The 15995-nt window shown below is 36.9% G+C and overlaps 2 protein-coding genes across 6 annotated transcripts in view; one reads left to right on the forward strand and one right to left on the reverse strand.

Annotated features, from left to right (window-relative positions):
- The window catches only part of BBOX1 (gamma-butyrobetaine hydroxylase 1), a 51451-nt gene extending 50302 nt beyond the window's left edge, over positions 1-1149 (forward strand). The window contains exon 7 of the mRNA XM_045808596.2: positions 599-1149. Within this exon, the coding sequence (XP_045664552.1) occupies positions 599-759 (161 nt within the window). The 3' untranslated portion in view covers positions 760-1149. The remainder of the gene's footprint in view (positions 1-598) is intronic.
- Positions 1-15995, reverse strand: part of CCDC34 (coiled-coil domain containing 34) — a 260224-nt gene that overhangs the window by 57109 nt on the left and 187120 nt on the right. For 2 of the 5 annotated variants that reach the window (XR_015721548.1, XR_015721545.1), the window contains exon 10: positions 8199-8250. The exons of the other annotated variants lie outside the window; for them this stretch is intronic. The gene's annotated coding sequence lies outside the window, so the exon portion shown is untranslated. The remainder of the gene's footprint in view (positions 1-8198; positions 8251-15995) is intronic. 5 annotated transcript variants of the gene reach the window in all.

The following is a 15995-nucleotide window of genomic DNA, read 5'->3' on the forward strand; positions in this document are numbered from 1 at the left end:
AACTGGGAAGAACAATTCAAAGTTTTACACAAAGATAATATTTTAAGTAGAAATTATAAAAGTGTCTACAGATGCCTGTACTTTAAATGTCAAAAGGTCTAAAGCAGTTTGCGTCCAATGGCCTAAGTTCTGTGAAAAAGCAAGTGCACAGTTTTCAGTCAGAGAAAGACAAATACCATATGATTTCACTCATCTGTGGAATTTAAGAAACAAAACAGACGAACATGGGGGAGGGAGAAAGAGAGAGGGAAGCAAACCATAAAACAGACTCTTCAGAGAACAAACTGAGGGTTGATGGAGTGGAAGTGGGCAGGAGGGGTGGGCCAAACGGGTGACGGGTATTAAGGGGGCGCTTGGTTGTGATGAACACTATGGAAGTGATGGATCACTAAATTCTACTCCTGCAACAAATATTACACTATATGTTAACTACCTAGAATTTAGATAAAAACTTGAAACAAACAAAAAAACGAGACAAACAAACATACTGTTTCTCGATGTGAACAAAGTAGCAATGTTATTTTGCATTTTATATTTTCTAGGTCTGCAAATCATTTAAATTCATGATTATTCATGTTGAAAAAAATCTTTTGTCTAGGTGATGTGATTACTTTTGATAACTGGCGTTTACTTCATGGCCGATGTAGCTATGAAGCAGGAACAGAGATATCTCGCCATCTGGAAGGAGCTTATGCTGACTGGGATGTAGTGATGTCAAGGCTTCGTATCTTAAGGCAGAGTATCCAGAATAGAAACTGAATCTCCTGTCTGCAATTTCAGTAAGATTCCAATTATAAGATATGGCAAGGTTGTCTTCACAGACCACGGTCCATGTCATTTACATATTAATTTCTTTCACATTGAATATGTCACCTTTCTTGAATGGGTTTTCTTTTCTTTGTAATCACATATAATGCCAACTTTTTAGATGTTTTAGCAGTGTTCTTTCCAAATAAAGCATTTCTTCTGCTCTATTGCATGTATGATCTAATTTCTTTTGCCTGTATAGGAGAGTCTCCAGAATGCCTATAAATAGTTTTGTATCAAATAAAACTTTTTCAAATGAAGCCTTTTTTAAATAAAGCTTTTGTTTCAAATAAAGCTTGTGTTTCAAATAAAACTTGTCTCAAATAAAACATGTTTCTCCTCTGTTCTCTGTAGAGTCTCAGTTTTCATGACTGCATGTGACTGTCCTTAGCGTGATTGGAAAAAGTCTTCATATTTTCAAAGATCTGTTTTATTCACTTTTATTATAGGTTTCTGTTATCCAAATTTTCAGACCTCAAGAACATGTGATCTCAACATTTTCTTTAACAGCTGAATTATGACACCAAACCCAAACATGTCAAATTAAGAAAAAACCTAGTCTCCTTAAGTTTCTCTTGCCCTAAGTAAACACTCCTAAGTATTGCCAGAATAGCTTACACCTGTCTGTGAATCAGTTCTCATTCCTTGCCTTCAACTAATAACTAGGAAAGGTACAACCAAGGTGCACACAACCCTCATATACAAACACAATGTCTGCTAACCTCTGGACCACTTCACCTGCTGATCTTGCCTTCCTCTATGGCCACTCCTTGCCCCCAGTGGTGGAACACAGATATCACTGCCAGCCATGGAAGTCCCACTCCTGGTGAGCCCAGTCCCTTCCCCAACACCGCTGAAAGCAAATTATCATTTGCTGAAATCCTGGTAATATAGATTTTTAGTTGATAACTTTGGGGACCTAAACAGCCCTCTAATTTTTTAAGTGTTAATGACTCACTGCTGTGGAGCTCTACCTGTTGCCTTAAGACCAAGTGAAAACTCAACTTCCAACCATGTGCTCCTTCTACTTCACACTCATTGGGTGTCCACGGCACCGGGAGGCTAGATCACAGGTGCTGTGAGCCCATGTCAGCACACACTCTGATTCTCTAAACTCTGGTATTGAGTCCACATTGCCAGCCCAGACTCCCCTTTCCCCGACAACACTGCCTTGTCCTTTCCTATCGTCTGGTTTTGATCAAGATTACAGTAATATATCATGTATGATTAATGTCTTTGAACTTCAAAAGGAATGGGTTGGGTTCTCAATCTCCTCTCTCATAAGGCACCCCTAGTGAATAGGTGAGTTCAATGGAGACATGGCCTGATTCTAAGAGGCAGCATTCAATACCTAAAAATAATTTTCTGGAGTGACCCTAGCTTCATCCATTTACAGCATCTAAACCCTAGGCACTTGCCAGGCTAAAGTGACTTATACTTTTATTCATTCAGCAGATATTTACCCTATAGCTGGTATATGTCATGCACTCCGCTAGACTAAGGACACAGAAGGACTTGAGATGTGCCTGCTTATAGTCTGGTAGAGGAACAGATAAGGATATAGATGACGATATGTAATGTTAACAGAATGGTTCATAGGAAGGAAACCAAGCCAGACTGGGAAGATTGATCAAAGCTTCAGTCTGAGTTGAATGGGTGTCAATAGTAGTTTTTCAGGCAAAGAAGGGAACATGACTGTCCAAGTCAAAGGGCAAAAGAGGCACAGAGAACTGAGTGTGAACAGAGTGCATGTGTTGACTTAAAGTGAAAAATCGTGGACTAGCAGTGGTGTAAATTCTGGGACTGTGTGCCTAGGTTCAAACTATAATGATGACGGTTAACTGTGTATTTGAACATATAACATGTTCCCTGAAGCCTCAGTTTTTCTATCTATAAATGAGACTAGTAACAGTTCTTATCTGATTAAATTTTCATGAGGATTAAATGCAAGTTCATGTAAAGCAATATTTTCCCAAACTTCTCAAATAATGAATCACACATTGATTTTTGTGTGTTGTTTTTAAGTTTTTTAAGTTTTTTAACGTTTTTAAAGTTAAGTGTGTGTGCACGTTGTGCACATCTTTTTTTGCCTTTTTGAGTCTTTATTTTAATTCCAGTTAACATACCATCAGTTTGTTCTCTATAATTAAGAGTCTGTTTCTTGATTTGTCCCTCTCTCTCTTTTTCCTTTGCCCATTTGTCTTCTTAAATTCCACATATGAGTGAAATCATATAGTATTTGTCTTTCTCTGACTGACTTATTTCACCTAGCATTATACTCTCTAGCTCCATCCATGTCGTTGTAAATGGCAAGATTTCACTTTTTTATGGCTGAATAGTATTCATTGTAGATCTATACCACGTCTTCTTTGTATATTTGGACTGCTTCCATATCTTGGCTATTATAAATAATGCTGCTATAAACATAGGGGTGCATGTATACCTTTAAATTAGTGTTTTTGTATTCTTTGGGTAAATACCCACTAGTGCGATTGTTAGAGCATAGGGTAATTCTATTTTTAACTTTTTGAGAAACCTCCATATTGTTTTCCACAGTGGCTGTACCACTTTACATTCCCACCAACAGTGTGTAAGAGCTCCTTTTTCTCTACATTCTTGCCAACACCTGTTATTTCTTGTGTTATTAATTTTAGCCATTCTGACAGGTGTGAGGTGGTATCTCATTATGGTGTTGATTTGTATTCACCTGATGATGAGTGATGTTGAGCATCTTTTCATGTGTCTGCTGGCCATCTGGATGTCTTCTTTGGAAAAATGTCTACTCCTGTCTTCTGCCCATCTTTTAATTGGATTATTTCCTTTTTGGGTGTTGAGTTTCAGAAGTTTTTCACAGATTCTGGATATTAGCTCTTTATCAGGTATGTCATTTGCAAATATCTTCTCCCATTCTGTAGTTTGCCCTTTAGGTTTTTGATTGTCTCCTTCTCTGTGCAGAAGTTTTTATTTTGATGAAGTCCCAATAGTTTATTTTTGCTTTTGTTTCTCTTGCCTGGGGAGATATATCTAGAAAGCAGTTGCTACGGCTGATGTCAAAAAAGTTACTGCCTGTGTTCTCTTCTAGGATTTTTATGATTCCAGGTCTCACATTTAGATCTTTAATCCATTCTGAACTTATTTTTGTGTATAGTGTAAGAAACTGGCCCAGTTCCTTTTTCTTTCTCTTTCTTTCTCTTTCTTTCTTTTTCTTTCTTTCTTTCTTTCTTTCTTTCTTTCTTTCTTTCTTTCTTTCTTTCTTCCTTTCTTTTTTCTTTTTTCTTTTTTCTTTTTTCTCTTTTCTTTTCTTTTCTTTTCTTTTCTTTTCTTTCTATGCTGCTGTCCAGTTTTCCCAACTTCATTTGTTGAAGAGACTTTTTCCCATTGCATATTCTTCTTGCTTTGTCAAAGATTAATTGACCATATACTTGTGGGCTTATATCTGGGCTTTCTATTCTGTTCCATTGATCTATGTGTCTATTTTTATGCTAGTACCATACTTTTTTGGTTACTACACCTTTGTAATACAACTTGAAGTCTGGAATTGTGATGCCTCCAGCTTTGCTTTTCTTTTTCAAGATTGCTTTGGCTCTTCAGGGTCTTTTGTGACTCCATACAAATTTTAGAATTTTTTCTAGTTCTATGAATGTGCATGTTTTAATACAACTTCCTAGACTCATTCCCTGAAGATTACAATTCAGTGGGTCTGGGATAAGGAACAGGAACTTTATTTTTTATCAAAGATCCCAGGTGATATGCCTCATCAAAAAGTTTGAAAAATATTGATGTAAAGCATTTAGCGTAGTTTCTAGCTGAAAGTAAGTGCTCAACATATGTTAACAATTATTAGTTATAATAACAGAGGTTGTAGAGGAAGAGGGTAGATTAGGGTAGAAAGAGATGTATGAAGCTGGAGACAGAGATGGGGCCAAGTCATGAAATGTTAAAATGCATGTTGCACTAAAGATCCGATATTTTTATCTTGAAAGTAATGAGACCATTTAAAAGTTTTTAAGCATTAAAGTGCCTTGATCAGATATTCATTATTTAAAGATGCATTTGGCTACATTGTGGACAGAATTGTAAATGAGCAAGACCAGAGGCCATAAATCCACTCACAAGGTTGTGAATCCACTTACTGAAAGAATTTGGATGAGAAGTTAGGAAGGATTGAATGAGAATGCTTGGGAGAGGGACAAGAAGAGGAGAGATATTTAGAAGCCAAATCTAGAGGACCTGAGGACCCATGGAAGGAGGGAGATGTTTAAGATGTTTCTTAACATGGGTTTCTACTTGGGAAAGATAGACTAACAGTGATTCCAAGTACAAGGAGAGAAACCACAACAGCAGAAACAAGCTTGTGGCAAGAAAACAAATCCACTTTCGAGCAGACTGAATTTGAATTGCCCCCGAGTTAGTCTACTTGGCAGCTAGACATATATGCACACACACAGCTTGGGACAGACACCTGGAATAGAGCGCTCCATTTGGAAAGTATATAGATGGTGGATGAAATCATCACTTGTTTTCCTGGAGACATTTAGTGATTGTGACCAAGGTCACAAGCCCCATGGTAGGATGATAACCTAATGATATTGGCCTAGTTTGTGGAATCAGTTACACTTTGAACATAAAGAATCTGCAGTGGCTTATATTCAAACTCAGCTAGACCTCTTACATATCATATTTTGTTGCTAGAAGACAGCATTCCAAGCCAGCACCCCACGGCCTGGCTGTTTCCTTCTCTGTCAGAAATTATTTCTGCCCTGGAAAGGAGGGACAGAAGGATTGGATGCAGTTGCAACAATTTCTGAAGTGTTATATAGGACATGACATATTATGGGCTACAGCAGCTGGTGCTGACTAAAGATGATTGGGTTTCCTGGATATAATGGTCTAAAGATTTGACTTTCCCCCAAACTCATAATAGATCTGAGGTAACTTGGATTGGAATTTACCCATATTTGGCAGTGGGGATTCTTACTGTCTGTTCCATTGCTCTGATTTGACTTGGAGAATATTAGCTGCTTGGCAGGTTAATCAGAATAACTCCACAGGTCACAAGAATGACATGTCACTGGTCTCTATTTCTCCCTCAAGCTAACCACTAAAAGGTGAGCAAGTGACTATTGGTACAGGGAATTTATGCAAAAGAAGGAATTCCAGGGAGAAACTGAGTGACACTGAGGGTAATTTCATGGTTCAGGAACTTAAACTAGGAAACAGGAAACATTTTATAAACAAAAGTACCCCTTTATGTTAAATATGATTTTAAGGACACATCTGAACTGAAATCTCTTGCAATGAAAATGTGATTTGGTTGGACTTAATGACGTGTAGCATACCTCTCTGTCTCTGCACAGCTGCCTGGAATACTCTTCCCTGTTATCTTTTAAGCCTAGAAAATTCTTCCTCCTCCTTCAAAATTTAGGTTACATTTCACCTCCCCTGGGAGACCTTTCCTTATTCTTCTAGTATGGCTTAAGCACCCTTTACTCTGGCTTCCACCGAGCCTTACATACAGGTTTGTATATTTATCCATTCATTCTAGCAATATTCATGAGCATGTACTATGTACCAGACACTATTTAGTGCACTGGTAATACTGTGATGAGCAAGACAGACATAAGGGCTCTCTTAGAGCTAATGGTCTAGTGGTAATATCAAGCATTGATCAAATAATCACATAAATAAGTAATTTTGAATTATGGCAACTGCTATAGGTGGAAAGTCCAAGAAGCTACAGCAGTATAAAATAAGAAGATAGGACAAATAAGAAGAAAGTGGGACTCAGGGAAGGCTTCCCTAAGGAAGAAGCTTTTGAGCTGTTTGATAAAGAATGATATACAATGATGATACTTTGACCTCAATTAACAGAAACTCTAAATCTAACAATAAGGAAATTTTTTTTTAAAGATTTTATTTTATTTACTTATTTATTTAGAGAGAGAGAGAGAGAGCAAGCAGAGAGAGGGACAAAGGGAGAGAGAGAATCTCAAGTAGACACCCCACTGAGCACAGAGCCCAACATGGGGCTCAATCCCACGACCCTGAGGTCCTGACTGAGCCAAAATCAAGAGTCAGATGCTTCACCGACTGAGCCAAATAGGCGCCCAAATAAGGAAGTTTTTTATCTCATAAAACATGGAGTCCAGAAGCTTCCCCATACTGTGTATCCCCATTCCCACCTCTGTGCAGCCATTTTGGCTCTGTCTTCAAGTGTGTGCTTCACCCTCTGGTAAAGCTGGTAAAATGGCTACAAAAGTCCCAGGTCTCACATTCAGACATGACTGCAGAATGAAAAAGAAAGAAACAGACTTTTCTTACGTCACCTTCTTAGAAGCATAGAAATGCTTCCCAGAACCCCTCAGACAGGCTTCTCCTCATGCCTTCTCAACCAGAATTAGGTCAAATACACTCTCCTAAACTAACTACTGACAGAAGGAAATGGGATTTCCGTGACAAACTGAAACAAGCCAGGACCTGCCCTTGGGCTGGGGAGGTGGTTTCTATCTCTGGTGCACATGGTTGTGTGAAGAAGGAGTGAATAACTAAAAAGTTGGGATGAACATGAAGGCTAGATGGCATGTAGACAACCACTAGTGTCTGTGCTGGATAGAAGAGATTTGTCTAGGGGAAGGGAAAGGGGGAGGCATGCAGGGAGAGCATGCCTGTGAGAGCAAGCAGAGTAAGGACTCTGGCATGGAAGGCAACATGGTGCCCTTGAAGAAATAAAGGAAGGCCATGAGTCTAAGAAGCCAGGTAGGCAACAAGCAGAGTCCAATATACTGTGAACTCTTTAGGCAGAGATATTTTCATTTGTGTCTCTCCAGTGCCTAAATGTTTATAGAATAAGTGAGGGGTACTAGGTCGGTTGTTTCTCAGAGTTCCTTATTTTACATTTTCAATGAAATCCATTTCAGGATCTCAGTCACCCAAAAAAGTCTTCATTTTTTGTGTCAGGCAGGACCTCATTTCTTTCTCGCTCTCTACTGTGTAACACATTTTATCTATGCACATACCAAATTTTAGCCTCAAAAGCTTTCCCACTCTCCCAGAATCAGTCCATTCACCAATTTAAAACAATCTGATAGGGAACTTCCAGTTTCCAGTCCTTGCTCCATTCTCACAGCAAGTAAAAAAGCTGAACAAACTGAAAAATCAACAACTCTTCTTAGATTTGTCAGACAAGTGAGGTTATAGGGGGAATCACTGCCCTGAAAATTGTACAGACAGAAGGCAAATACAGAGAATCACAATGTACCAGAGTAGAAACTTCCACAGGAACCAGTGCCAGGGTAGGAAGACCTGAATTATAACTGGCAAACTGCTGAAGGCTCAATACGGACAAGTCTAAGAGAAAAAAACATATCAGACTATATCAGAACTTAACCTACCTGGAAGATCTAAAATACACAACTCTAGACTCCGTCAGCCATCCTGAGCCACCTAAAGAAGGGAACAAATTAAGAAGCACTGAAGTTCACAGTCAACAAGCAAAGACTCATCAAAAGACTAAGACCTAATCATAGGATTACAGAGCACTTCCCCTCCCCCTACATCTTATCACTACCTTATTAAAGGATATTTACCGCCAATCCTTTTACCTCATATATCATGTCCACCTTTCAACAAAAAATTACAAGGCTTACTAAAAGATAAAAAAACAGAGTTTGAAGAGACTGAACAAGTCTCAGAACCAGAGTCAAATATGGCCGGCATGTTGGAATTATCAGACCAGTAACTCTAAAAAAAAAACAGGGGCGCCTGGGTGGCACAGCGGTTAAGCGTCTGCCTTCGGCTCAGGGCGTGATCCTGGCGTTATGGGATCGAGCCCCACATCAGGCTCTTCCGCTATGAGCCTGCTTCTTCTTCTCCCACTCCCCCTGCTTGTGTTCCCTCTCTCTCTGGCTATCTCTATCTCTGTCGAATAAATAAATAAAATATTTAAAAAAAAAAAAAATAAAAATAAAAAAAATAAAAAAAAAACAAAACAAAAAAACAAAAAACCCCCAAAAAACTTATTAATATGCTAAGATCTTTAATAGAAAAGTATACAACACACAATAACAGATGGATAGTATAAGCAGGGAGGTAGAAATTCTAAGAAATAATTGAAAAGAAATGCTAGAGATCAAAACCACTATAACAGAAATGAAGAATATCTTTGATGGGCTCATAAGGGGAGTAGACCCAGCTAAAGAAAGAATATCTGAGCTTCAGGATATGAAAGTAGAAATTTCCAAAACTGAAAAACAAAAAGAAAAAACAAACTGAAAAAAAAAATAGAACAGAATATCCAAGGACTGTGGGACAGCTACAACTTGATTTGCTTTTCTATCTGGATGACCTATCTACTGCTAGAAGTAGGGTATTGAAGTCCCCTACTATTATTGTATTATTTTCTATTTCTTGTTTCAGAGCTTTTAGCATCTGCTTAATGTATTTAGAAGCTCTGATTCATATAAGAGGTTCATATCCAAAATATATGAAGAACTCATACAACTCAATAACCACCACCAACAACAATCCATTTGAAAAATGGGCAGAGGAACTACATAGAAATTTTTCAAAAGAAGATATACAAAAATGGTTGACAAGTACATAAAAAGATGCTCATCATTAATTATCAGGGAAATGCAATCAAACCACAATGAGATATAACCTAACATCTTAGAATAGCTATCATCTAAAAGACAAGAGATAAGTGTTGTCAAGGACCATTAAGAAAAGGGAACCCTTGTGTACTGTTGGTGGAAATGCAAACTGGTGCAGCCACTATGGAAAACAGTGTGGAGGTTCCTCAAAAAATTAAAAATAGAAATACCAGGGGTGCCTGGGTGGCACAGCGGTTAAGCGTCTGCCTTCGGCTCAGGGCGTGATCCCGGCGTTCCGGGATCGAGCCCCACATCAGGCTCCTCTGCTATGAGCCTGCTTCTTCCTCTCCCACTCCCCCTGCTTGCGTTCCCTCTCTCGCTGGCTGTCTCTGTCTCTGTCAAATAAATAAATAAAATCTTAAAAAAAAAAATAGAAATACCATTTGATTCAATAATTTCACTTCTGTGTATATATGCAAAGAAAATAAAAGCAGGATATCAAAGACACATCTGCACTCCCATGTTCATTGCAGCATTATTTAAAATAGCCAAAGTATGGAAACAACATAAGTGTCCATCAATGGATGAACAGATAAAGATTATATATATATATATATATATATATATATATATATATATATATATAATGTATAAAAACTATAATACATATAATATTCCATTGCATGTATATAATATATATGTATATACATATATGTGTATATATGTTGTATATATGTATATGTATTATTTGTATATATACAACAGAATATTATTTGGCCAGAGAAAGAAGGAAATACTTCTATTTGTGACAGCATGAATGGACCTTGAGGGCATTATGCTAAGTGAAATAAGTCAGAAAAGAAAGACAAACACTGTATGTTATAGATAACAATACTGTACTATATACATGAAATTTGCTAGCAGAGTCTATCTTAAATATTCTCGCCACAAAAAGAAATGGTAATTATGTGACATTATAGGAGTGTTAACACTATGGTAGTAATCACATTACAATATATAAATGCAACAAATCAAACATTGTATATCTTAAATTTATACAATGTTATATGTCAATTATATCTCAATAAAGCTGAGGAAAAAATGATGTACAATAAGTATACTGTGAACAGATTTGGAATTTCATTTCTGCAAAAAGTGTAATATTTTTTATAATTCCATCCTAGTTTTAATGATGTGAAAAAAGAAACAGATGGAATTAGCAGATGTAATTCTTGTTTAAATACTGTGCACTTGATATAATTGTTTAATTAAATATTTGAGTAACATTAAATGCCATTTCTTTTGAGGAAAAAGTGTCATTTTTTTCTCAGCTTCTATTATAGAATTTTTGCCTGATAGTCACTGATGGTTGATTTTTCAGAAATTGCCTTATAAATTTGGACTTCTTTTCTCCCAGAAATAATGAAATAACCATTTGCATGATATTCTAATAAACACTTAGATTTATAAAGCAGCAACTAATCTTAAATAGTATTTAATTCACTGTTTCCCAAAGTATCATGACAATATCATTAACAGTAGGTACATTTGTTTTAGAGCTTCAGGGATAGACTTTAAAAATTTTTTAATTGTTATATATTTTATAGTTATGACTTTCTAATTATAGTAAGTGATGATTGGTTTCCACTTATGGTAATGGTATAAAGCTTTGTAAAAATGAACCTGAAGTAACTATTAGAAGAAAAGTATTGCTAATACTGTAGGTGGTACTATTTCGAAGGTGGTAGCACATTGACCAAAGTTTGGAAAATGCTGATCATTTTATGAACAAGCAAACAGAATGGAGAGGAGAAATTACTTTCCATGACCATATATAACAACATGTGTTATTGTTCAGATATTGTTATACGGGCAATGCAAACACAAGTTTGGATTTCCAGTTCAGTTCTCTTTCCACTTTTCTACACTATGAGTATTCCAATTTCATGTGGAGTTAGGTTGGCTACTTGCATTTCTAAATGTCTGACCCTGTGAAGTAATCCCAGAAATGATTCAGAGACAAAAGTGAAAGGGTACAAAGGTCATTTGAGGGTTTAATAAACATGAGAATCTAAATCAGTGCAAAAGTGTTCAAATTATGGAGTGCAGGCAAAGAACACTGGAAGCCCATTTAAAATGCTGACTCCTGATACAGCTCCATTTGGTTCCAGCAGGCTGGGCCCACAAATCTCAACATTTAACAGGCATCCCAGGGATAGGGCTGTAGGCGGCGCACAGAATACACTTTCAGAAACAGTGTTCTAATCACATGATCCCAAAGAAGCAGTCCTGATCGAAAAGGCCTCTGGGACCTTTGATAGCCATTCATTGTCTGCACTTACTCCGTTCTCCTTGCTCAAGACTTCCCTTCTTTTCCTTTGGTACCTCAGTAGCAAAAAACGGTCTCCTTACCCTATTGTATATTACTAGGGGTCAACTCTCCTCAAAAACTGAACATTTCCTTGGAAGTACTTACCATCACTATAATCAAAGGGTTGTCTGCATAATTAATTATCTGGGATCTATTTTTCCCCCCTGGACATTGTTACATTCACAATATACAGTATACTTGGGAGCTGGGAGATACTCGATGAATAGATGCTGATTAACAAGCAAAATATCACCTTCTTTTTTCTTTTGAAAATAATTCAAATTTCACATTTGGCAGAAGAGAGGAAATGTTCTCCTTCCTTTTATTTTTGGAGAAAGTAGCATTTCCAATGGTCACCCTATGATGTGCCCAGGAAGATGGTGGTTATAAATGTTCTCAAATTGCTGAAATGAATATAATGAGAAAACATTTACAACAACTGCAAAAAGGGTGCTTTTGGCTTATTTATGTATGATGTAAGCAGTGGGCCTGCCTAAGCTTTACATTCTCAGGAAGCCATATGGAAACAATCATTGTCAATGATGCTTGATGAACGCAAATACTGCTATGATTTCTCTCCAAGAAGTATCAGAGTGCTGACCCAGCTGTATAGCGTCCATTATATATTTAAAGACATAAATCACAAGGTTTCCCTTTTAATACATTTATGCAAAATTACAGATCTTACCACCAGAGTTGCTCTGGGTTAAATCATACACAGAAAGACCTAATTCTTCAGCTGGTGGTGGGGAACCAGGATAGAGAAGATGCAATGCATATAGATATGTGGTTTCATTGTAAGACATAAATCACAGCATTTCCTTTCTAATACACTGGGGCAAAATTGCAGTCCTAGTTGTTTTGAGTTAAGTCATGCATAGAGAGACCTAATTCTTGGACCAGTCGTGGGGCAGAACCAGATGGGAAAAAAAGATGCAATGAATATAAATATGCACATTAAAGAAAACTTATTTCGTGGTTTCTATTTTTCCTCTATACAATTTGCTTTCAAATTTTAGGCAATGTCTTTGAAATATTGGCTTCAACAAAAATTCAAATGAAACTGGTGAAAGCTAACATTTAACAATCCACAGAAAAAGTCTTGTATTTTTTCTTGGATACAACTGAAAGTATTGGTGGTGAGGAATAATGTACCTTCTTTCCCAGGAACCAAAGGAAGACCTGATCTCAAGTCTGAAGACCACATCTGAAGCCACCACCAAGCCGTTTCCCATTGGCATTATCTGCTGAAGAAACTGAATCAGGACCCAAGTGGAAAACCTCTTAAGGAAGAAGGAGATGCCATTTGCTTTCCTTTAGCAGCAACTACCAATTACGTAGCCTTTTAAATTAATTTTTAAAAACAGTGTGGTATTTAAAAAAAAAAAAAAGAAAAGAGTATGATTTACTTATCTAATAAACCAACCAAACCAGATAGCCCCTACACTGAATGCTGATTTCTGGCAAATTTTACCCTCTATATTTTGGCACATACAAAAAGTGATTCAACAAGTATTTCCAATTAAGATAGGGAGCCATAACCAGCATTGGTGACTCTGGATATGTGTCTCATCCCTTGTGACAGAATGAGTCCTGAGAGGAGCTACAGCTGAGCCACTAGTGGTTCAAGACCTTAAGCCTCTTTAATCTATTCATTATGCTACTGGTACTGAAATAGCTAAACAGACCAGTGAAATGTAATTGGGAATCCAGAAATAAAACCTACCATGTAAAAGAATTTATTGGATTAACAAATATGGTAGTTCAGTTCCTAAGTAAAAGGATGGATTATTTATTGATAATGACATAGCAGGCTATCTTTCTGGAAAAATAAACTGACCAAGATCCCAATCTTAAACCACCCACAAAAATAAATTATAGGGGCGCCTCAGTGGCTCAGCCATTAAGCATCTGCCTTCAGCTCGGGTCATGATCCCAGGGTCCTGGGATCGAGGCCCGCATCAGGCTTCCTGCTTGGTGGGAAGCCTGCTTCTCCCTCTCATACTCCCCTTGCTTGTGTACCCTCTCTCGCTGTCTCTCTGTGTTAAATAAATAAATAAAATCTTTTAAAAAAATAAAAAAAGTAAATTATAAAATTTAAAATTATAAAAAATAAAAAAAGTAAATTATAGATAGATGAATGACTTCAATATTTTTAAGAATAAAAGCCTAAAAATAAACCTAGGAGACCGCATGTACAATCTGCATTGAAAACCCAAAGTTATAAGCTAGAAATTATAGCCATTCAACTATACAGAACAAATTTTTGCAAGTTTTTCGTCGGTGTATAAACCAGCAGGGGCTGCTGCTGGCTACCTGCCAAATGTCAGACCTGATAAAACCACAGACATGAGTGGGGAAATGTGGATTCCCAGAATCATCAAGAAAACGCAAGAAGCTCTGAAGAGGAAATGACTATCTTGATCAGGGTTGTATAGGAAATGGGTAAATGCGGCATGGGGTGGAAATGGTCTGGAAAGGAGTGAGGATATCAATTGGGGAAAATATTTTTTAATTTTCTTCTTGTCTCAGTCCTGTTAACCTTGGGGAAATCACAGCCTGTTCCTTTAGCACCCAAACTGATGATGGCCAGAGAGACAGGAGTCAGCTCAAAAGTCTTAACAAGGTGAAGAATTAACGAAAATGGATACGACTGCCCAGATCCTACTCTCTACCTCCCAAATTCCCAGGATTGGCAATACTACAACCTGTAGCCATCATCTCCTCACCATGCTATTTTTTCATAAGAGTTAAAAGTGGTGCAAGGCCTCGTTCTTCCCTCCTCAAACTCACTGGGGTGGACAGACATGAAGGCTTGGCCTCGGCCCTTAATTAACACTCATTTTCAGAGTAATTGTTACCTTTAGGGCAATGTGATCTCACGAGACAAAATAACAATTCACCTAAGGATATGACCACTGTGAAAGAGAGGCAAGGCAGCCACTAAAGAACCAGCCAGCACAGAGGGGCCAATAATCTAGAATAAACATGAAAATGTATCATTAAGGAGGTAAGGAAAGATAATAGTAATATGAAGCAATAATAAAAAGTCATTTAAAAAAATAGGGAAAATAACAGATATAAAAAATGTAGCTGTTGAAATAAAGACTAAAATATACAAGACAAATAGTAGGATGAGTTCAGCTAAGAATGGATTAGGAATTCATCATTAGGGAGATCAGATTAATCTAAGAACACAATATAGTAAATTTTTTAAATAAAATAGGATGGCAAAAATAAGCCCCAATATAACTGAAATTCTATAAATAAATGAGAGCCAGCTTGAAGGGATTCCACTGACCAAATATGGGATAATTTGAGCCTCCAATAAATGACTATGGCTTCAGATTGCATAAAGAATAATTCCAGAGTCCATACTAATATAAATAAATAGATGGAGGTGAATGGAAAACTCCACCTTTCAGCAGAATGCCCTTTAATCATGTGGAAGAGATCATGGAATTAAAATGCCATGATAGTAATAACTGATTCTGATAAAAATCATCAATGAATATTGAAACTAGTAGGTGAAAATTTGTTGAGGAACAGAATATTTACATAGTCTCAAAGTAGCTGCCCATAAAACACTTATTAATTACTTACCAATATAATTATGTATTAATGAATAAGTACAAAATACATCAAGTGGACTTTAATGTAGAGAAATCTTGCAGACGCCATCTTAACCAAGTAATAAAAGTGATTTTATCCGAAGTGATGGTTAGACACCATCTGCTTCCTTGTAGGAAGAACTAGGAAGGACACAACATCGTGCTATTCTTGCCAAAGGAAAAAAGTGTACAAATTCATCAAAACATGGGAAAACGTCAGATAACCCAAACTGAAGAACATTCTACAAAGCAACTTGACTGTACTTCTCAAAAATGTCAAAGTCATGAATGACAAAGAAAAAAAATGAGAAACTCTTCCTGATTGAAGGAGACTAGAAAGATATGACAATTTAATGCAACAATTTAATGCAATAATTTCTCTAGATCCTAGAGAAAAAGGAATGGATGTGTTTACAAAGACATTATTGAGACGATGGACCAGAATTTAAGTGGGCTCTGGGTTTGAATAGTAGTATTATATTGCTAGTATTTGCTTTTAATAGTGGTCCAGTGATTTTGTAGGACAGGGTTCTTCAAGTATTAAACAGCAATAGGCATTACATCTTCAATTTGTTCTTTCTCTAAAGTTTGAGAAATAATAATACAATTATAAAA

The sequence above is a fragment of the Ursus americanus genome, chromosome 24, assembly GCF_024610735.1.
Source record: "Ursus americanus isolate L20-20 chromosome 24, mUrsAme1.1.p, whole genome shotgun sequence".
NCBI classification, from domain to species: domain Eukaryota; kingdom Metazoa; phylum Chordata; class Mammalia; order Carnivora; family Ursidae; genus Ursus; species Ursus americanus.